The sequence below is a fragment of the Panulirus ornatus genome, chromosome 11 (assembly GCF_036320965.1).
Source record: "Panulirus ornatus isolate Po-2019 chromosome 11, ASM3632096v1, whole genome shotgun sequence".
NCBI lineage: Eukaryota > Metazoa > Arthropoda > Malacostraca > Decapoda > Palinuridae > Panulirus > Panulirus ornatus.
Genome location: NC_092234.1, coordinates 70,006,082 through 70,030,185, shown reverse-complemented (window position 1 = coordinate 70,030,185; position 24,104 = coordinate 70,006,082). Strand labels below are relative to the sequence as shown.

At 41.4% G+C, this 24,104-nt stretch overlaps 1 protein-coding gene across 1 annotated transcript in view; it reads right to left on the bottom strand.

Moving 5' to 3' along the window:
• LOC139751628 (glucose dehydrogenase [FAD, quinone]-like) overlaps window positions 1-24,104 on the bottom strand; it is a 212,904-nt gene that overhangs the window by 86,298 nt on the left and 102,502 nt on the right. The window contains 1 exon segment of the mRNA XM_071667248.1: window positions 2,229-2,285. Coding sequence (XP_071523349.1) covers window positions 2,229-2,285 — 57 coding nt within the window.

Genomic DNA, 24,104 nt, shown 5'->3' with positions numbered 1-24,104 from the left:
CCCTGATTCAATCCACTGACAGCATGTCAACCCCAGTATACCACATCGATCCAATTCACTCTATTCCTTGCCCTCCTTTCATCCTCCTGCATGTTCAGGCCCCGATCATACAAAATCTTTTTCACTCCATCTTTCCACCTCCAATTTGGTCTCCCACTTCTCCTCGTTCCCTCCACCTCCGACACATATATCCTCTTTGTCAATCTTTCCTCACTCATTCTCTCCATGTGCCCAAACCATTTCAAAACACTCTCTTCTGCTTTCTCAACCACGTTCTTTTTATTTCCACACATCTGTCTTACCCTTACGTTACTTACTCGATCAAACCACCTCACACCACACATTGTCCCCAAACATCTCATTTCCAGCACATCCACCCTCCTGCGCACAACTCTATCCATAGCCCACGCCTCGCAACCATACAACATTGTTGGAACCACTATTCCTTCAAACATACCCATTTTTGCTTTCCGTGATAATGCTCTCGACTTCCACACATTCTTCAAGGCTCCCAGGATTTTTGTCCCCTCCCCCACCCTATGATCGACTTAAGCTTTCATGGTTCCATCCGCTGCCAGATCCACTCCCAGATATCTAAAACACTTCACTTCCTCCAGTTTTTCTCCATTCAAACTTACCTCCCAATTGACTTGACCCTCAACCCTAATGTACCTAATAACCTTGCTCTTATTCACATTTACTCTTAACTTTCTTCTTTCACACACTTTACTAAACTCAGTCACCAGCTTCTGCAGTTTCCCACATGAATCAGCCACCAGCGCTGTATCATCAGCGAACAACAACTGACTCACTTCCCAAGCTCTCTCATCTACAGCAGACTTCATACTTGCCCCTCTTTCCAAAACTCTTGCATTCACCTCCCTAACAACCCCATCCATAAACAAATTAAACAACCATGGAGACATCACACACCCCTGCCGCAAACCTACATTCACTGAGAACCAATCACTTTCCTCTCTTCCTACACGTACACATGCCTTACATCCTCGATAAAAACTTTTCACTGCTTCTAACAACTTGCCTCCCACACCATATATTCTTAATACCTTCCACAGAGCATCTCTATCAACTCTATCATATGCCTTCTCCAGATCCATAAATGCTACATACAAATCCATTTGCTTTTCTAAGTATTTCTCACATACATTCTTCAAAGCAAACACCTGATCCACACATCCTCTACCACTTCTGAAACCACACTGCTCTTCCCCAATCTGATGCTCTGTACATGCCTTCACCCTCTCAATCAATACCCTCCCATATAATTTACCAGGAATACTCAACAAACTTATACCTCTGAAATTTGAGCACTATGCACGCATTCCGCCAATCCTCAGGCACCTCACCATGAGTCATACATACATTAAATAACCTTACCAACCAGTCAATAATACAGTCACCCCCTTTTTTAATAAATTCCACTGTAATACCATCCAAACCTGCTGCCTTGCCGGCTTTCATCTTCTGCAAAGCTTTTACTACCTCTTCTCTGTTTACCTAATCATTTTCCCTAACCCTCTCACTTTGCACACCACCTCGACCAAAACACCCTATATCTGCCACTCTGTCATCAAACACATTCAACAAACCTTCAAAATACTCACTCCATCTCTTTCTCACATCACCACTACTTGTTATCACCTCCCCATTTGCGCCCTTCACTGAAGTTCCCATTTGCTCCCTTGTCTTACGCACTTTATTTACCTCCTTCCAGAACATCTTTTTATTCTCCCTAAAATTTAATGATACTCTCTCACCCCAACTCTCATTTGCCCTCTTTTTCACCTCTTGCACCTTTCTCTTGACCTCCTGTCTCTTTCTTTTATACATCTCCCACTCAATTCAATACAAATATGTGCAATAATATCAGAGATTACTTTACCGAGATTGTCAGATTGCTAATAACTGTACTGAATGATTCTACAAATGCTTAACCTGAAAGTGAAGAGTCAAATAAGTATTGATAAATATTAGAAAAAAATATGAGAATGTTAGATATCAACATCATACTGGAAACACAGTAGTTAAAAGCAGATTGTGTTTGATATCTTGTGAGTGATTCTTCTCATGAACTGTAGACTGCATTTGATTTCAGTAGAGAATTAGACTTCTGAAAAAGTGTCCAAAGTGGGTATATCATTACAAATGCAACATGGTACGTAGTTGAAAGAGAAACTCAGAGAAAGAGCATAAAGTAACATACGCACCTTTCCATGATACATGAAATGTACACCAACTGCTCTCTTGTTCTTGTTCATCACAACCTGAGAAATACATACATTACAGTGAGTATAAATTTCTCCATATGCAAAGTTAATCATCAATTTTCAGATGCTACAACATATACAATTTGCTTTGCTTTCTCTAATGAAAATGATTACAAAGATCTTATTGGAATAAGTCTGATTGCTTTATCCCCTCATTAATATCCTCAAATGGATTCTTTGAAAAAAGTTTTCATACATTTTTGCCATTTCCTGCATGAGCAAGGCAGTGCCAGGAACAATGGAATGGCTTCACTTGCTCACACCCGTTCTCTACCTGTTATGTACTGCAGTGTTTTGATATAGCATGATTTGATATAACAATCTTGAAGTGTGTGGCTTATTCCTTGCAAACACCTTTTTTCAACAAAAGATAATCCACAGATACATGAGGATGAGAAACGATGGAAGAGAAGAACACGTGTTTGACTGCAGCAGTGGATGAAAAGTTGAAAAATGTTTCACTGAATGCTAGAATTGTGAGAGGATGCTTTGGAGATTCTGACCATTTGCAGTTCTTGTGGAAATGAGGATCACGGAGAAGTAGAGTAATTGTGAAAAGAAAAACAAAGAGGTAAAAGTACTGGCAAGTGAGAAGATGAATTAGAAAGAATGCAAGGACGAGTATGAAAGAAGGGTGACATAAATCTAGATGAAAGAGCAGTAAATATAGGAATGCAGTGACGTGTGAATGAAATATTTAAAATGTTTAGAGAAAGGCTGTTAAAAGTTGCAGAACTAGTAGTTGGATACAAGGTTGTGATATAGGAATGAAAGGGGAATGCATGGGTGATGGATGACATTAAAAATGCAGTGAAAGAAAAGGAAACAGCATAAACGTTTCTTGAAAGAAATGTACCAGTGGAAGTTCGGCAAAGGAGGAAGGAAGAATGTAAGCAGAATGGTAAGAAGCTGATACAGGAAAGCAAAGTAGTGGTTGATGAAGATTTTGGAAGGAAGTTGAGAAAAATTTATCGAAAAATAAGAAATTGTACTGGGAGGAGGTGATAAAGGAAAGAGGTGGATGTAAGATAGCAAATGTAAGTGTGAGAAGTAAGGAATGATACTTGTTGAATCTAAAGGAGGAAGAGAAAGGAAGATGAAAAGAGTAATGTGAAGAACTTATGAATGTGGGAGAAGGTGAGACAGCAGTTGTTACATGAATGGTTATGGAGGATGGAAGGAAAAGGATAAAAGTGTATGGGCCTACTACAAGAGGGGAGGTAAAAAGGGTGATAATGATGTTGAAGATAGGAAAAGCACCTGGACTGGATGGGATAACAGCTGGCACAGTGAAGTATAGAGCAGAAAGTGTAATAAAGTGGATGCATTTGGTATGCAATTTAACATGGAAGGAGAAGGTTGTGCCTGAGGACTGGGCGAAAGCTGCAATTATTTCTATACTCAAAGGGAAAGTTGCCAAGGATGTATGTAGCAATTACAGGGAATAAGTCTGTTAAAAGTATACTAGGAAAAGCATATGCAAGTGTTGATTGATAGAGTGACTGAAGTGACCGAATGCAGAATAAGTGAAGAGCTATGGGTTTTAGGAAGGGTAGAGAATGTGTGGATCATATTTTTGTGACGAGAATGACAACAGAAAAGTATCTAGCAAGAGGTAAGAAGCTGTGTGCAGGTTTCATGGATCAGAAGAAGCATATGACAGATGTGGGATGTGTTGAGGATACATGTAGCAGGGAAAAAACTACGGGATAGTGTGATAGCATTTTCAGAGGAGCAAATGCATGTGTAAGAGTGAATGGAGAGTTGAGGAAAAGTTTCAATAGACAGGTTGTTATGAGGAAAGGGCTATGTGATGTCACCATGGGTTTTTAACATGTACATGGATAGAGCGATAAGAGGGGAAAGAGGGTGTAGAGGTGGAATGTGATGGTGAGGTGTGGTAGTTTGTGACAAATCTGTTTGTGGATGATACTTTATTGTTTGCTGAGAGTGAAGAGGAGCTGCATTAGGTTGTAAGTGTATTTTTCTTTTTGTTTAAGCACAGGCAACTGAAGGTAAATGTGCATAAAAGTATAGTAATGGCATCTGAAAGGAAAACAGTGAAAGTATAGATTCTGCAAAGGGAAAGAAAGACTGGAAGGGGCAACAGTATCTAAGTATTTGAGAGTGATCTTGGTTGTGTTTGGTAATATGGAGGGAGAAATAAGGAAGATACCTCTATAGGGTAAGATACTTACTGGGTCTCTTAGAATACTGAAGGGTAGAGGTGTAAGTAAGGAAGTCAAGAAAGGATTAAAGAACAGCGCAGTCTTCTCAACCCTGACCATGCACCTGAAATATGGGCATGGAATGAGTCACAGAATTCAAGTCAGGCAGTGGAAATGAGCTCTTTGAAAGGAGCATGTGGTATGACTAGATGGAATGAAGAAAGAAATGAGGGGGTGTATGAGAGATTTGGTATGGCAGGGAATGCAAAGGAAATGAATTATGGAGTGGCAGAGTGGGTGAAACATAGTACTTTAAGGTAGTTTGGGCATGTGGAAAGGATGCAAGACAAGGTTGTTTAAAAAGAGAATGTATAACAGCACAATTAAAGAGGTTGGTGTGAGAGGAAGATTACCTGTGGCATATGGAAATACAGTGGAAAAGTACTGGAAGGAGAGAAATGGTGGAAGAAAGCATGGAATTGTGTATGAGAGGCAGACATGTAAGGACAGGGATAAGTGGATACTCTTCTGCCATGGCCAGAGGTGCTTGGGTGTCAGAGATATAGACAGATAGGTAGATATAGCACAGGCAACTAGACTACTCCCATTTTTCATTATAACATGAACGGTTGCAATATGACGTGAGCTCAGCAGGCTGTGTGCCATGGGGTGCCAATGCTGTGCATGCCAGGCTGCCCTCTGCATCAATTCTCTGCTGGCTCTCAAAAAGTAAGGATGCATCATTTGCCATTCATATATTTCTACACTTCTGCCCACTCAAACCAGTCACCACTATGCCTAAAAACTCAATAAGGATTCCTACTACAAGTGAGCCTTTTCAAATTACTTGAGAATGGGTCAAGCACTTCAGCAATTGTTTGCCATTACTATGTCACTGAGAGGAGCATATGCAGCATAAAGGGGGAATGTGAGGAGACTTGTTCCTTAAGTACTGATGGGGAAGGTGATGAACCTTGTTCCTCAAACACTGGTGGGCAAGGTAAGAAACCTTCTCAGGTATCGGTGGGGGAGGAGAGATGCCTTATTCTTCAGGCACTAGTGGAGGAGCAAGAAGCCTTATTTCCTCAGATATTGTTAGGGAAAACAGGGGACTTTCCTTCTCAGGTACTGATGGGGGTGGCAAAGAGTCTTGTTCCTCAAAAACTAGCAAGGGAAGCAAGGAGCATTGTTTCTCAGATATTTGTTGAGGAGTTGAGGAGTCTTGTTCCTCAGGTCCTGGTGGGGGAAGCAAGGAGCTTCGTTCCTCAGGTACTGGTAGGGCAGGTAAGGAGCCTTGTTTCACAGGTATTAGCGGGGCAGGCGAGGAGCATTGTTCATCAGATACTGGCTAGGGTAGTAAGAAGCAGTACTCTTCAGATACTGGAGGGGGAAGCATGAAGTATTGTTCCTCTGGTACTGGTGAGGAGGTAATTTGCTATATCATCCTTTGTAGCATCTAGATCATTGCATGGTATGAGTTCCATTAAGAACTGAGTGATAACTCCATGGAATGTAATAAATAATTCAGGGTCTTTACTAGTACTGGTTTATTAAATATAAAGGTTGTGAGATCCTGTATGTCACAACGGCACTTGAAATTCAAGCTAATACCAGTGCTATAGTCATTCTAGACCTGACCTTCAGTGTATAGTGACTTTTGGAACACAAATTTTTGAATACAAAAAGTGTTTCATATACAACATAATACAATGCATATCAAGAAAGATGAAAGAATTTATGGTTAGTACAGTACAACATTAATTATTCAGGTAGCTGAGGTTAGTCGAGTGACCATATTTCAGTCACAAGCATTCATCATATTTTTTAATGAATGATATAGTAAACTGTATCTTATTCATACTCTATAGGTATCATTTTAATATAGTTTTCTTTACTAAGTTCCTATCTAATGCATGAAATGAAAATCATCTACAAATTCAGAAAGAGTATGCAACAAAGCCTTACCAAGCCTATCCCAGAGTCGAAAAGAAATGTGAATGAGGCAGATACCTGTCTATCTTTTTCTGTATTTGTTGTACACATTTTCATTGCTTGGATAATGTTTCCTTGTACATTATTTTCATCATTCACACAATATTTTGATATATTCTTTTTATAGTCCGTAACCTCTTATCTACATGGAAAAGGGTGCCATGATATAGCATGATTCAATACTGCACAAACCTTTTTGGTACCTGTTGTGCTATATCATGACACTGCAGAATAAGGCATCAAATCCAATGCCTCTCATTTACAATCAAGCCCCAACAACCATTCTATTATCCCTTGTAAATAATATTGCTCTTACTTGTTCTAACCCTTGCATACATTGCATCCTACAGCATGTTCAGGCCCTGATCATTCAAAGCATCTTTCAAACCATCCTTCCATCTCTTTAGTTTCACACTTTTTAAATTCCAACATCTAAAGAATTTTTTTTTGAGGCTCTAGTCAAGGACAAAAGTTCACATCAAGGCTGGGCCTTAACTGAAACACTGAGAGGGTCACAAAAGGGAAAAAGAAGGGACAAGGGAAAGTGTTCATGAATTTTTGGGAAGTGAAAAACCTGTCACTTGAAATGTGCCAGGTCAAAGTTGTTATGAAAGCCATGAGAAGGTAGAAAGTTTCAAAGCTTGGGGAATCAGTTATCAAAATAGCCCAGTGTTGAGTTGCCAATGGCCATGCATTAATCATCTGATGTAATGGTGGGGCCACATAAGCAGCCAGCTATCAGGAGCAAAAATCAAAATAATACCAATAGAAGGGGGAAACTGAATCAACAATGTAGCATAGGGCAAGCTGGTTAAGTTTTGAAGCTAGCCTGGAAGAGTTTAAAAGTCAGACCACTTTCAAAACAACTGTATCAAGTACGGATGCAAAGCTACAACAACCATAGATGTGAAAGCAGTGCTCCAAACAAGGATGGATCAATCATTTGTCTAATCAGAGCAACTGTTCGAAAGAATAATACATTTCTATACCTATACAGGACTCTCAATTTCTTATGAGGCAGACTTAGCCATTTCCATAATGTGGGGTTTCCAAAGAAGAGTGGATGTTACAGTAATATCAAGTATGTTCATTAAGTCAAGAGGTGAAATTACAGAACTGTCAAAGGAGAGAGGAAAGTTGTGAGGAATTTTAGAGAGATGGGTAGACTCTGGGACTTGGAGGCATTAAACTTAACCAGATTAAATCTAACCCTCTGAGATATCCTGTCCAAGTCTGAGTTTACTGATGAAATTGTGATGAAATGAAATGCATATTGAGTGTGAGGAGAAGGAGCAGAATTGAAGGATGTGGAGGAATGCAGTATTGAGTCATCATATGAGTGCATTTGGTTACTTGTGGAAGAAAGGAAATCGCTGAAAAAAAGGAGAAAAAATGTAGGGAACAGAACAGAACCTTGAGGGACAGTGCTGTTGATGGAGAGAGGGGGGATGTTGATCCTTCAACAGCCATGGAGATAGACTGGCCAGAGAGGTAGCCAGATATGAGTGAGCAATGTGAGGGAGGGAAACCAAAAGAGGGGAGTTTAGAGATGAGACCCCAGTGCTTTGGATGTCAAAGGCAACTACACAGAATTCCCTAAAATCCTTCAGGAATGATGACCAGGCATTATTAGGATAGGAAAGAATATCATCAATGGATCTTGCCTTAGGGAATCCATACTGGCAATCAGTGAGAAGACCGCGAGATTCAAAATGTCTGAGGGTATGGGAGGTGAGGAGGGATTCAAAGACTTTGGAAATGGTAGATGTTAGAGTAACAGGACTATAGTAAGAGGGGTTAGAATGGTCATCCTTCTTAAGAATGGGATGTACCAGCATACTGTTCCAAGAGGAAGAAAAGTTTTGGTTTTTAAACGAATGGTTTAAAAAAAGTTCAAAAGTGCACTCTTTCATTACAAGGGGATGGATGCCATCAGGACCTAGCTTGTGTCCTGAGGGAAAGATGCACTTCTTGGGTGGTTCAAAAGGAGATTACAGGAAGGGGCACAAGACCAATAAGAAGAGTATCAGGGGGTGAAGGAATGTTAGATTCAACCAAGATAGAATTACAGGAGAAATGGGAACCCAAGAGACTTGCTTTGTCCATAGGAGAGACACCTGTAGTACCATCTGAACAGAAAAGTGAGGGAAAGGTAGAGTGACAAAGGTTGTACTTAAACATGCCCTTAGCTAAAGACTTGAAAGACCTATCAGTGGATGAAGAGGAGAGATCATCATTCTTCCTTTCAAAAAAGAATGTTTTGCCTCATGGATAATGTACTGGCAATAATTATGGGCAGTGATAAATGCTGAATTTAGTTGCAGAAAGGAGAGTTTTTCCAAGCCTGATATGGCCTCAGAACAGGAATGTTTGAACCATGGACTGGAAGAAGAGGTCATCTTGGAGGAAGAGAGGATAAATGCATCCATTCCCACAACAATAACCTCTGCTATGCATCTGATAGTGACAGAAGCATCAATACATAATAGACAGTAAGTTATACAAGGAAAGTCAGAGTAGAATTTTCATAAGTTATTCCAGTCAGCTTTGTTGAGGTGCCAATATTTACATTTAAAAGGAACTACTGGAGGTAAAAGCATAGTTAAAACATACATATATGAATGAGTGGTCAGATGATCCAATTGGGGGCGAGATCATGTATCCACAGTGTGAAGGCTTAGAGGTGAGAAACAGATCCAAAAATTTGGAGACTGGTCATAGCAGCCAGAAATTTGGGGTGGAAGATAATTTACTCTAGATTAGTAAGAATGGAGAACATGAGAGCTTCAATTGTCCCACCATCCATATGAAACAAATTCAACCATTCCCTTTAGTGAATGAGGAAATCCCCCAAGTAGAGGAGGATCTCAGTCTGCAGAACAGAGGATGCCACAGTGTCATGGTAGGAGTACAGACAGTCAAAGAAAGACATAAAATTTGTAGAATGAGAACAGTAGCAGGCAAAACAAAGGAAAAGTCTAGCTAACTAGTCTGTAAACAGATTTTGAACCAGTTAATAAAGTTTGAAGACTTAATGTCTTATAGGCATGCAACAAGTGTCTTGATGGTAGAATAAGCAGACACTACCTCTAATTAGAATTATGAGTTGAGATTATAGATGGATATGAAAAGGGGGTAGAGAACATCATTAGAAAATCAGGTTTCAAAGAGGAGTAAGATGTTAGTAGAGGTACTAGAAAGGTGTTCAACAGACAAGAGGTATTGAAAAGGACCAGTGCTACTAATGTTTGAGTCCTTCCTCTCATCGGCAGAAGGGCCATATGGAAACCTGGATATTCTTAGCACCCCATGATGCCAGCGAATAGGGGACATATATCTGTTGGACTCCATCATGATTATATCAAAAAAATTATTGTGAAGACAGGAGATGGTAAGAAAACTTATGTGAAGAAAATCAATGAGGTCTGAGTAGGTGTACGGTGCTTGTAAGATGGCAGGAGAAGGTTGGTAGTCCCATCTTGGAGGGTGTAAGATGGTTCCAGGCACCACTTTAACACTCCTCAGTCATAATGGTAGCACCACCTTGGTGGCTGTTGTCAACACCCTACTACCTAATTGATTTCTCCAAGGGTAAGGGACTGGATATTTCTTGAGTTTGCTGGGGTTATGGGAGGGGGTCATTACTCTATCACCTGAGTCCTCCCTCTTTTTGGCAGCAGTCACAATATAGGTAATTACAAAGGACAAGTGTAAGAGTTTTAACAGAGTAACATGAGGTACATCTACTCCATTTGAATTCCTCCTTCACATTTTCTGAATGGAAAAAGTATAGTGACAAGTATATGCCACAAAACATTCTTCTGGTACACAAGCTCGTTCATTCAGCCAAAAGTAGTTCACATATTCTGCTAGAAGAACATAACTCTAATTTGACATCTGGGAGTTTCTATATCTTACTTGATATCCATGCAGGTGTATCTACTAAAAGTGCAATATCATCCATGTCAACTACATTGAAGAAAAGAACCATCTACATCAACATTCACCTCATTACATATGAACATACATATCAGCATTCCTGCCTCACACTAGCTAAGGGAAGTGGGGAGCCAGCTGTCTAACTCAAGAATATCAAGAATACTGATATGAAAGCTACTGATGGGCTTTACTGTGAAGTCCAGAGTGAAGCAACGAGAGGACTGTAAATTCAGCATAGACAAGAAAAGTGGAACTCTTCATGATCTACACAGGGGATCTATCAATCTTTTCTGTATTGTTCAAATTAGTGTATGCACTGCAGAAGCACTCTATCACACTCCAACAACTGCTTTTCACTCCATCCTTCCACCTCCAATTTAGTCTCCTGCTTCTCCTTCTTCCCTCCGGTTCTGACACATATATCCTCTTTGTCAATCTTTCCTCACTCATTCTCTCCATATGTCCAAACCATTTCAACACAGCCTCTTCTGCTCTCTCAACCATACTTTTTATTTCCACACATCTCCCTTACCCTATCATTACTTACTCGATCAAACCACCTCACACCACATATTGTCCTCAAACATTTCCTTTTCAACATAGCCACCCTCCTCTGTAAAACCCTATCAATAGCCCATGCCTCGCAACCATATAACATTGTCGGAACCACTATTCCTTCAAACATACCCATTTTTGCTTTCTGAGATAATATTCTCGCCTTCCACACATTTTTCAACGCTCCCAGAACTTTTGCCCCCTCCCCCACCCTGTGACCTACTTCCGCTTCCATGATTCCATCCGCTGTCAAATCCACTCCCAGATATCTAAAACACTTCACTTCCTCCAGTTTTTCTCCATTGAAACTGACATCCCAATTAACGTCCCTCAACCCTACTGAACCTAATAACCTGGCTCTTATTCACAATTACTCTCAACCTCCTCCTTTCACACTCTCTTCAAAACAGTCACCAAGCTCTGCAGTTCCTCACACAAATCAGCCACTAGAGCTGTATCATCGGCGAACAACAACTGACTCACTTCCCACCCTCTCATCCACAACTAACTGCATATTCGCCCCTCTCTCCAAAACGCTTGCATTTACCTCATTAACCACCCCTCCATAAACAATTCAAACCATGGGACATCACACACCCCTGCAGCAGAACGACATTCCCTGGTAACCAATCATTTTCCTCGTTTCCTGTTCGTACATATGTCTTACATCCTTGGTAAAATCCTTTCACTGCTTCTAGCAACTTACCTCCCACACCATATACTCTTGAAACCTTCCACAAGGCATCTCTATCAACCCTATCATATGCCCTTCTCCAGATCTATAAATGCTACGTGCAAATCATTTTTTTTCTAATCATTTCTCACATATATTCTTCAAAGCAATCACCTGATCCACACATCCTCTACCACTTCGGAAACCACACTGCTATTCCCCAGTCTAATGCTCTGTACATGCCTTCACCCTCTCAATCAACACTCTCTCATACGATTTCCCAGGAATACTCAACGAACGTATGCCTCTGTAGTTTGAATACCTCACCTTTGTCACTCCATCACTATCTGTTATTGATTCCCCACTTGCTCCCTTCACCGATGTTCCCATTTGTTCTCTTGTCTTATGCACGTTATTTACCTCCTTCCAAAACATCTTTATATTCTCCTTAAGATTTAATGATACTCTCTCACCCCAACTCTCATTTGCCCTCTTTTTCAGCTCTTGCACATTTCTCTTGACCTCTTCCCACTTTCTTTTATACATCTCCCAGTCACTTGCACTACTTCACTGGATATTTCGTTCAAATGCCTCTCTTTTCTCTTTCACTAACAAACTTACTTTTTCATCCCACCACTCGCTACCCTTTCTAATCTGCCCACCTCCCATATTTCTCATACCACATGCATCTTCTGCACAAGCCATCACTAAATACATACCATTCCTCACCCACTCCACTCATGTCATTTGCTCTTACCTTTTGCCATTTTACACTCAAATTCTCCTGATACTTCCTGACACAGATCTCCTCTCCAAACTTACTTATTCTCTCCATTCTCTTCTCCCGAATATTCTCTCTTCTTTTCTGAAAGTCTCTTCAAACCTTCACCTTCACCTCCACAAGACAGTGACCAGACATCCCTCTAGCTGCCCCTCTTAACACATTTACATCCAAAGTTCTCTCTTTTACACACCTATCAATCAACAGTTAGTCCAATAATGCCCTTTGTCCATCTCCCCTACTCATATACATATACTTATTTATATCTCTCTATTTAAACCAGGTATTCCCAATAACCAGCCTTTTTCTGTACACAAAATTAGAAGCTCTTCATCATTTCCATTTACAACAATGAACACCCCGTGTACACCAATTATACCCTCAGTTGCCACATTACTCACCTTTGCATTCAAATCAGCCATCACTATAACCCAGTCTCGTGCATCAAAGCTGCTGTTACACTCACTCAACTGCTCCGAAAACACTTGCCTCTCATAATCTTTCTTCTCATGACCAGGTGCATAGACAAAAAATAATCACCCATCTCTCTCCAATCACTTTCAGTTTTACCCACAACAATCTAGAATTTACTTTCTTACATACTCCTAAAGCTATTGCTTCAGGAGTATTGCTACTCCTTCCTTAGCTCTTGTCCTCTCACAAAATCCCAACATTACACCTAAGACTTTCCCAAAACACTCTTCCCCTTTACACATGAGTTTCGTTTTACTCACAGCCAGAACATCAAGGTTTCTTTCCCCAAACACATTACCTACATCTCCTTTCTTCTCATCTTGGTTACATCCACACACATTCAGTCACCCCAGTCTGAGCCTTCAAGGAGGATGAGCGCTTCCCGCTTGACTCCTACTTCTCTTTCCCTTTTTAGAAATTCAAATAAAAGAAGGGGTTTCCAGCCCCTTGCTCCCATCCCTTTTAGTCACCTTTTACGAAACGTGGGAAGAAGTCTTTCTCCCATATCCCTAGGGATAAGAGATTAAGTCACAGGGTTGGGTAGGGAGCGAAGGTTCTGGAAGCGTTGAAGAATGAGTGGAAGGCAAAAACGTTATATCGGAGAGCAAAAATGGGTATGTCTGAAGGAATAGTGATTCCAACAATGTTATATGGTTGTGAGGTATGGGCGATAGATATGATTGTGCCGAGGAGGGTGGATGTGTTGGAAATGAGATGTTTGAGAACATAACGTGGTTTGAGGTTGTTTGATCGAGTAAGTAATGAAAGGGTAAGAGATATGTGTGGAAATGAAAAGAGTGTGGTTAAGAGAGCAGAGGAGGGTGTATTGAAATAGTTTGGTCACATGGAAAGAATGAGTGAGGAAAGATTGAAAAAGAGGATGTATGTGTCAGAGGTGGGGGAATGTGGGAGACCAGATTGGAGGTGGAGGGATGGAGTTAAAAATTTTGAGCGATCAGGGCCTGAACATAAAGGCTTGCAAGGAATACAGCGAATTGGAACGATGTGGTATACCAGGGTCGACGTGCTGTCAGTGGATTGAACCAGGGTATGTGAAGCGTCTGGGGTAAACCATGGCAAGTTTTGTGGGGTCTGGATGTGGCAAGGGAGCTGTGGTTTCGTCTGTTACCTTGCGCACGTCGCTAACGCGGGAGACAGCGACAAAATATAACATATATATATATATATATATATATATATATATATATATATATATATATATATATATATATTATTTATTTGCTTTGTCGCTGTCTCCCGCGTTTCCGAGGTAGCGCAAGGAAACAGACGAAAGAAATGGCCCAACCCACCCACATACACATGTATATACATACACGTCCACACATGCAAATATACATACCTATACATCTCAATGTACATATATATATATATATATATATATATATATATATATATATATATATATATATATATATATATATATATATATATATATATATATATATACACACACAGACATATGCATATATACACATGTACATAATTCATACTGTCTGCCTTTATTTATTCCCATCGCCACCTCGCGACACATGGAATAACATCCCCCTCCATCCTCATGTGTGCGAGGTAGCGCTAGGAAAAGACAACAAAGGCCCCATTAGTTCACACTCAGTCTCTAGCTGTCATGCAATAATGCCCGAAACCACAGCTCCCTTTCCATATCCAGGCCCCACAGAACATTCCATGGTTTACCCCAGACGCTTCACATGCCCTGACTCAATCCACTGACAGCACGTCGACCCCGGTATACCACATCGATCCAATTCACTCTATTCCTTGCCCGCCTTTCACCCTACTGCATGTTCAGGCCACGATCACTCAAAATCTTTTTCACTCCATCTTTCCACCTCTAATTTGGTCTCCCACTTCTCTTCGTTCCCTCCACCTCCGACACATATATCCTCTTTGTCAATCTTTCCTCACTCATTCTCTCCATGTGCCCAAACCATTTCAAAACACCCTCTTCTGCTCTCTCAACCACGCTCTTTTTATTTCCACACATCTCTCTTACCCTTACATTACTTACCCGATCAAACCACCTCACACCACATATTGTCCTCAAACATCTCATTTCCAGCACATCCACCCTCCTGCGCACAACTCTATCCATAGCCCACGCCTCGCAACCATACAACATTGTTGGAACCACTATTCCTTCAAACATACCCATTTTTCCTTTCCGAGACTTCCACACATTCTTCAAGACTCCCAGGATTTTCGCCCCCTCCCCCACCCTATGATTCACTTCCGCTTCCATGGTTCCATCCGCTGTCAGATCCACTCCCAGATATCTAAACCACTTTACTTCCTCCAGTTTTTCTCCATTCAAACTTACCTCCCAGTTGACTTGACCCTCAACCCTACTGTACCTAATAACCATGCTCTTATTCACATTTACTCTTAACTTTCTTCTTTCACACACTTTACCAAACTCAGTCACCAGTTTCTGCAGTTTCTCACATGAATCAGCCACCAGCGCTGTATCATCAGCGAACAACAACTGACTCACTTCCCAAGCTCTCTCATCCCCAACAGACTGCATACTTGCCCCTTTTCCAAAACTCTTGCATTCACCTCCCTAACAACCCCATCCATAAACAAATTAAACAACCATGGAGACATCACACACCCCTGCCGCAAACCTACATTCACTGAGAACCATTCACTTTCCTCTCTTCCTACACATACACATGCCTTACATCCTCGATAAAAACTTTTCACTGCTTCTAACAACTTTCCTCCCACACCATATATTCTTAATACCTTCTACAGAGCATCTCTATCAACTCTATCATATGCCTTCTCCAGATCCATAAATGCTACATACAAATCCATTTGCTTTTCTAAGTATTTCTCACATACATTCTTCAAAGCAAACACCTGATCCACACATCCTCTACCACTTCTGAAACCACACTGCTCTTCCCCAGTCTGATGCTCTGTACATGCCTTCACCCTCTCAATCAATACCCTCCCATATAATTTACCAGGAATACTCAACAAACTTATACCTCTGTAATTTGAGCACTCACTCTTATCCCCTTTGCCTTTGTACAATGGCACTATGCAAGCATTCCGCCAATCCTCAGGCACCTCACCATGAGTCATACATACATTAAATAACCTTACCAACCAGCCAACAAGACAGTCACCCCCTTTTTTAATAAATTCCACTGCAATACCATCCAAACCTGCTGCCTTGCCGGCTTTCATCTTCCACAAAACTTTTACAACCTCTTCTCTGTTTACCAAATCATTTTCCCTAACCCTCTCACTTTGCACACCACCTCGACCAAAACATCCTATATCTGCCACTCTATCATCAAACACATTCAACAACCCTTCAAAATACTCACTCCATCTCCTTCTCACATCACCACTACTTGTTATCACCTCCCCATTAGCCCCCTTCACTGAAGTTCCCATTTGCTCCCTTGTCTTACGCACTTTATTTACCTCCTTCCAGAACATCTTTTTATTCTCCCTAAAATTTAATGATACTCTCTCACCCCAACTCTCATTTGCCCTCTTTTTCACCTCTTGCACCTTTCTCTTGACCTCCTGCCTCTTTCTTTTATACATTTCCCACTCATTTGCATTTTTTCCCTGCAAAAATCGTCCAAATGCCTCTCTCTTCTCTTTCACTAATAATCTTACTTCTTCATCCCACCACTCACTACCCTTTCTAATCAACCCACCTCCCACGCTTCTCATGCCACAAGCATCTTTTGCGCAAGCCATCACTGCTTCCCTAAATACATCCCATTCCTCCCCCACCCCCCTTACCTCCTTTGTTCTCACCTTTTTCCATTCTGTACTCAGTCTCTCCTGGCACCTCCTCACACAAGTCTCCTTCCCAAGCTCACTTACTCTCACCACCCTCTTAACCCCAACATTCTCTCTTCTTTTCTGAAAACCCATACAAATCTTCACCTTCGCCTCCACAAGATAATGATCAGACATCCTTCCATTCGCACCTTTCAGCACATTAACATCCAAAAGTCTCTCTTTCGCGCGCCTGTCAATTAACACGTAATCCAATAACGTTCTCTGGCCATCTCTCCTACTTACATACGTATACTTATGTATATCTCCCTTTTTAAACCAGGTATTCCCAATCACCAGTCCTTTTTCAGCACATAAATCTACAAGCTCTTCACCATTTCCATTTACAACACTGAACACCCCATGTATACCAATTATTCCCTCAACTGCAACATTACTCACCTTTGCATTCAAATCACCCATCACTATAACCTGGTCTTGTGCATGAAAACCACCAACACACTCATTCAGCTGCTCCCAAAACACTTGCCTCTCATGATCTTTCTTCTCATGCCCAGGTGCATATGCACCAATAATCATCCATCTCTCCATCAACTTTCAGTTTTACCCATATCATACTAGAATTTACTTTCTTATATTCTACCACGTACTCCCACAACTCCTGTTTCAGGAGTAGTGCTACTCCTTCCCTTGCTCTTGTTCTCTCACTAACCCCTGACTTTACTCCCAAGACATTCCCAAACCACTCTTCCCCTTTACCCATGAGCTTCGTTTCACTCAGAGCCAAAGCATCCAGGTTCCTTTCCTCAAGCATACTACATATCTCTCCTTTTTTCACATCTTGGTTACATCCACACACATTTAGACACACCAATCTGAGCCTTCGAGGAGGATGAGCACTCCGCGTGACTCATTCTTCTGTTTCCCATTTTAGAAAGTTGAAATACAAGGAGGGGAAGATTTCTGCCCCCCGCTCCAGTCCCCTCTAGTCGCCTTCTACGACACGTGAGGAATGCGTGGGAAGTATTCTTTTTCCCCTATCCCCAGGGATAATATATTTCTTGCACGCCTTTCACCCTCCTGCATGTTCAGGCCCCGATCACTCAAAATCTTTTTCACTCCATCTTTCCACCTCCAATTTGGTCTCCCACCTCTCCTCGTTCCCTCCAAGTCTGACACTTATATCCTCTTGGTCAATCTTTCCTCAATCATTCTCTCCATGTGACCAAACCATTTCAAAACACCCTCTTCTGCTCTCTCAACCACACTCTTTTTATCTCCACACATCTCTCTTACCCTTACATTAGTTACTCGATCAAACCACCTCACACCACCTATTGTCCTCAAACATCTCATTTCCAGCACATCCACCCTCCTCCGCACAACTCTATCCATAGCCCACGCTTCGCAACCATACAACATTGTTGGAACCACTATTCCTTCAAACATACCCATTTTTCCTTTCCGAGATAATGTTCTCGACTTCCAAACATTCATCAAGACTCCCAGAATTTTCGCCCCCTCCCCCACCCTATGATTCATTTCCGCTTCCATGGTTCCATCCGCTGCCAGATCCACTCCCAGATATCTAAACCACTTTACTTCCTCCAGTTTTTCTCCATTCAAACTTGCCTCCCAATTGACTTGACCCTCAACCCTACTGTGCCTAATAACCTTGCTCTTATTCACATTTACTCTTAACTTTCTTCTTTCACACACTTTACCAAACTCTGTCACCAGCTTCTGCAGTTTCTCACATGAATCAGCCACCAGCGCTGTATCATCAGCGAACAACAACTGACTCACTTCCCAAGCTCTCTCATCCCCAACAGACTTCATACTTGCCCCTCTTTCCAAAACTCTTGCATTCACCTCCCTAACAACCCCACCCATAAACAAATTAAACAACCATGGAGACATCACACACCCCCGCCGCAAACCTACATTCAGTGAAAACCAATCACTCTCCTCTCTTCCTACACGTACACATGCCTTACATCCTCGATAAAAACTTTTCACTGCTTCTAACAACTTGCCTCCCACACCATATATTCTTAAAACCTTCCACAGAGCATCCCTATCAACTCTATCATATGCCTTCTCCAGATCCATAAATGCTATATACAAATCCATTTGTTTTTCTAAGTATTTCTCACATACACTCTTCAAAGCAAACACCTGATCCACACATCCTCTACCACTTCTGAAACCACACTGCTCTTCCCCAATCTGATGCTCTGTACATGCCTTCACCCTCTCAATCAATACCCTCCCATATAATTTACCAGGAATACTCAACAAACTTATACCTCTGTAATTTGAGCACTCACTCTTATCCCCTTTGCCTTTGTACAATGGCACTATGCAAGCATTCCGCCAATCCTCAGGCACCTCACCATGAGTCATACATACATTAAATAACCTTACCAACCAGTCAATAATACAGTCACCCCCTTTTTTTAATAAATTCCACTGCAGTACCATCCAAACCTGCTGCCTTGCCGGCTTTCATCTTCCGCAAAGCTTTTACTACCTCTTCTCTGTTTACCAAATCATTTTCCCTAACCCTCTCACTTTGCACACCACCTCGACCAAAACACCCTATATCTGACACTCTATCATCAAACACATTCAACAACCCTTCAAAATACTCACTCCATCTCCTTCTCACATCACCACTACTTGTTATCACCTCCCCATTTGCGCCCTTCACTGAAGTTCCCATTTGCTCCCTTGTCTTACGCACTTTATTTACCTCCTTCCAGAACATCTTTTTATTCTCCCTAAAATTTAATGATACTCTCTCACCCCAACTCTCATTTGCCCTCTTTTTCACCTCTTGCACCTTTCTCTTGACCTCCTGTGACTGAGTTTGGTAAAGTGTGTGAAAGAAGAAAGTTAAGAGTAAATGTGAATGAGAGCAAGGTTATTAGGTACAGTAGGGTTGAGGGTCAAGTCAATTGGGAGGTAAGTTTGAGTGGAGAAAGATTGGAGGAAGTAAAGTGTTTTAGATATCTGGGAGTGGATCTGGCAGCGGATGGAACCATGGAAGCAGAAGTGGAGCATAGGGTGGGGGAGGGGGCGAAAATTCTGGGAGCCTTGAAGAATGTGTGGAAGTCGAGAACATTATCTCGGAAAGCAAAAATGGGTATGTTTGAAGGAATAGTGGTTCCAACAATGTTGTATGGTTGCGAGGCGTGGGCTATGGATAGAGTTGTGCGCAGGAGGGTGGATGTGCTGGAAATGAGATGTTTGAGGACAATAGTGTGGTGTGAGGTGGTTTGATCGAGTGAGTAAAGTAAGGGTAAGAGAGATGTGTGGAAATAAAAAGAGCGTGGTTGAGAGAGCTGAAGAGGGTGTTTTGAAATGGTTTGGGCACATGGAGAGAATGAGTGAGGAAAGATTGACCAAGAGGATATATGTGTCGGAGGTGGAAGGAACGAGGAGAAGTGGGAGACCAAATTGGAGGTGGAAAGATGGACTGAAAAAGATTTTGTGTGATCGGGGCCTGACATGCAGGAGGGTGAAAGGCGGGCAAGGAATAGAGTGAATTGGATCGATGTGTTATACCGGGGTTGACGTGCTGTCAGTGGATTGAATCAGGGCATGTGAAGCGTCTGGGGTAAACCATGGAAAGCTGTGTAGGTATGTATATTTGCGTGTGTGGACGTATGTGTATACATGTTGTATGGGGGTGGGTTGGGCCATTTCTTTCGTCTGTTTCCTTGCGCTACCTCGCAAACGCGGGAGACAGCGACAAAGCAAAAAAAAAAGAAAAAAAAAAAAATATATATATATATATATATATATATATATATATATATATATATATATTTTTTTTATTTTTTTTATTTTTCTATTTTATACTTTGTCGCTTTATGGATCTGGAGGTAGGCAATGATAGAGTGAAAGAATGCCCAAGTATAAAGTATGTATGGACAATCGCTACAAGCATGAAAAGTTTTATCGACACTAACGCATTTCATGTTTGAGCACGGAAGTTTTTCTCATGATGTATTTGCGGCAGGCGTTGTGATTACCACATGTTGTTTAATTCATCTATTTCTTGCAGTTTAGGACCGTCGAATGCAAGTTATGGAACACACAATAATCTTTTGGCTGAAGTTACCTTTATGGTCTTTTCTGTTCCTCACTCGACCGTGCTATTCTTGAGTAAAATCTGTGACCAGTTTTCAATGTTGAAGGAGAAATTCAAAACAACGAGCAAGGTTATTACCACGTATTTTAGTTCCAATCTGTTTGACGCTAAGTTATCAGAAAAACCTCGAAAGTAAATTTTCTCAAAATCTGATTCTGGCAGCAGATGCAACCCTGAGCGAAGTCTATCCATAAGGGCCCAATCTGGAAACCTTAAACATGTTGGAAGCGAAACATTCATTCAAACAAAATGTTGCTTTGGGATAATGTTGTTCCAACAATTTTCAAGGCTGGATTCGCCCCTCCCCACCCTATGATAAGTTGCTCCAATGGTTCTCGCTGCAGACATAAGTGTAAAGACACTTTATTCTGAGTTTTTTGATCAAAACTCAAGGCTAAGATTGACTGTGTCAAATAGACTAAAAGCCTTGTCTAACAGAGTACTCGTTTTCTTTTCCACATAAAGAACTGCAGTGAGGTAACATGAACCAGAAGTCTGTGTCATGCAGCGAACGAAGAAGTGCAACAACATTGGATCCGAAAGATTACGTGAAACACGTCTTCAGATGATCCCCAAAACCATCCATGGGGTAAAGGGTGCAAGGAATAGAGTGAATTGGAGATGGGAAGGGGTCGACGTGTTAAGGAGTTGAAAGGGACATTGGGGAAGCGTTCGGGGGTGTAAAAGAATGGAAAAGGTGAGAGCATGGAGTAAGGGAGTGGTGGTTGGGATGTATTTTCAGGACAGTGAGACTGATTGCGAAAAATGGCTTGTGTTTCCCAGCTATGCAAAGAGGGGGAGGGGGCTGTTTTAACATGGTGCGAGTGGTGGGATGAAAAGTAAAGAGAAATATGAATAAGTGAAAGAAGTCTTTGGATCTATTATTTGCAGGAAAAATGCAATTGAGTGGTGGAAGTATAAATTGAATGAGCGGAGGTTGGCAATGAGTGTTTTGCGCTAGCTAAGCGAAGAAAAAAGCAAAATGAAAGTATAAATATAATAAATATTATAGGGAAATTAAAAAATTATTAGTAAGAGTAAATATCTAATACAAGACAAATAACTTCATGAAGTCTAATGGGGAGGTGAAACAAAGTTAGTGATTGTGAAAGAATGCAATATATGAGTGTTGAATGTGTCTGATGACAGAGTGGCAGATATAGGGTGTTTGGGTCGAGGTGGTGTGCAAAGTGAGAGGGTTAGGGAAAATGATTTGGTAAAGAGAGAAGAGGTAGTAAAAGCTTTGCGGAAGATGAAAGCCGGCAAGGCAGCAGGTTTGGATGGTATTGCATTGGAATTTATTAAAAAAGGGGGTGACTGTATTGTTGACTGGTTGGTAAGGTTATTTAATGTATGTATGACTCATGGTGAGGCGCCTGAGGATTGGCGGAATGCGTGCATAGTGCCATTGTACAAAGGCAAAGGGGATAAGAGTGAGTGCTCAAATTACAGAGGTATAAGTTTGTTGAGTATTCCTGGTAAATTATATGGGAGGGTATTGATTGAGAGGGTGAAGGCATGTACAGAGCATCAGATTGGGGAAGAGCAGTGTGGTTTCAGAAGTGGTAGAGGATGTGTGGATCAGGTGTTTGCTTTGAAGAATGTATGTGAGAAATACTTAGAAAAGCAAATGGATTTGTATGTAGCATTTATGGATCTGGAGAAGGCATATGATAGAGTTGATAGAGATGCTCTGTGGAAGGTATTAAGAATATATGGTGTGGGAGGCAAGTTGTTAGAAGCAGTGAAAAGTTTTTATCGAGGATGTAAGGCATGTGTACGTGTAGGAAGAGAGGAAAGTGATTGGTTCTCAGTGAATGTAGGTTTGCGGCAGGGGTGTGTGATATATATATATATATATATATATATATATATATATATATATATATATATATATATATATATATATATATATATATATTTGTATGTAGCATTTATGGATCTGGAGAAGGCATATGATAGAGTTGACAGAGATGCTCTCTGGAAGGTATTAAGAATATATGGTTTGGGAGGCAAGTTGTTAGAAGCAGTGAAAAGTTTTTATCGAGGATGTAAGGCATGTGTACGTGTAGGAAGAGAGGAAAGTGATTGGTTCTCAGTGGATGTAGGTTTGCGGCAGGGGTGTGTGATGTCTCCATGGTTGTTTAATTTGTTTATGGTTGGAGTTGTTAGGGAGGTGAATGCAAGAGTTTTGGAAAGAGGGGCAAGTATGAAGTCTGTTGTGGGTGAAAGAGCTTGGGAAGTGAGTCAGTTGTTGTTCGCTGATGATACAGCGCTGGTGGCTGATTCATGTGAGAAACTGAAGAAGCTGGTGACCGAGTTTGGTAAAGTGTGTGAAAGGAGAAAGTTAAGAGTAAAGGAGCAAGGTTATTAGGCACAGTAGGGTTGAGGGTCAAGTCTGTTGGGAGGTAAGTTTGAATGGAGAAAAACTGGAGGAAGTAAAGTGTTTTAGATATCTGGGAGTGGATCTGGCAGCGGATGGAACCATGGAAGCGGAAGTGAACCATAGGGTGGGGGAGGGGGCGAAAATTCTGGGAGCCTTAAAGAATGTTTGGAAGTCGAGAACATTATCTCGGAAAGGAAAAATGGGTATGTTTGAAGGAATAGTGGTTCAAACAATGTTGTATGGCTGCGAGGCATGGGCTATGGATAGAGTTGTGCGTAGGAGGGTGGATTTGCTGGAAATAAGGTGTATGAGGACAATATGTGGTGTGAGGTGGTTTGATTGAGTAAGTAATGTAAGGGTAAGAGAGATGTGTGGAAATAAAAAGAGTGTGGTTGAGAGAGCAGAAGAGGGTGTTTTGAAATGGTTTGGTCACATGGAGAGAATGAGTGAGGAAACATTGACCAAGAAGATATATGTGTCGGAGGTGGAGGGAACGAGGAGAAGTGGGAGACAAAATTGGAGGTGGAAAGATGGAGTGAAAAAGGTCTTGAGTGATCGGGGCCCAAACATGCAGGAGGGTGAAAGGCGTGCAAGGAATAGAGTGAATTGGAACGATGTGGTATACCGGGGTCGACGTGCTCTCAATGGATTGAACCAGGGCATGTGAAGCGTCTGGGGTAAAGCATGGAAAGTTGTGTGGGGCCTGGATGTGGAAAGGGAGCTGTGGTTTCGGTGCATTATTACATGACAGCTAGAGACTGAGTGTGAACGAATTGGGCCTCTGCTGTCTTTTCCTAGCGCTACCTCGCAAACATGAGGGGGGAGGGGGTTGTTATTCCATGTGTGGCGAGGTGGCGATGGGAATAAATAAAGGCAGAAAGT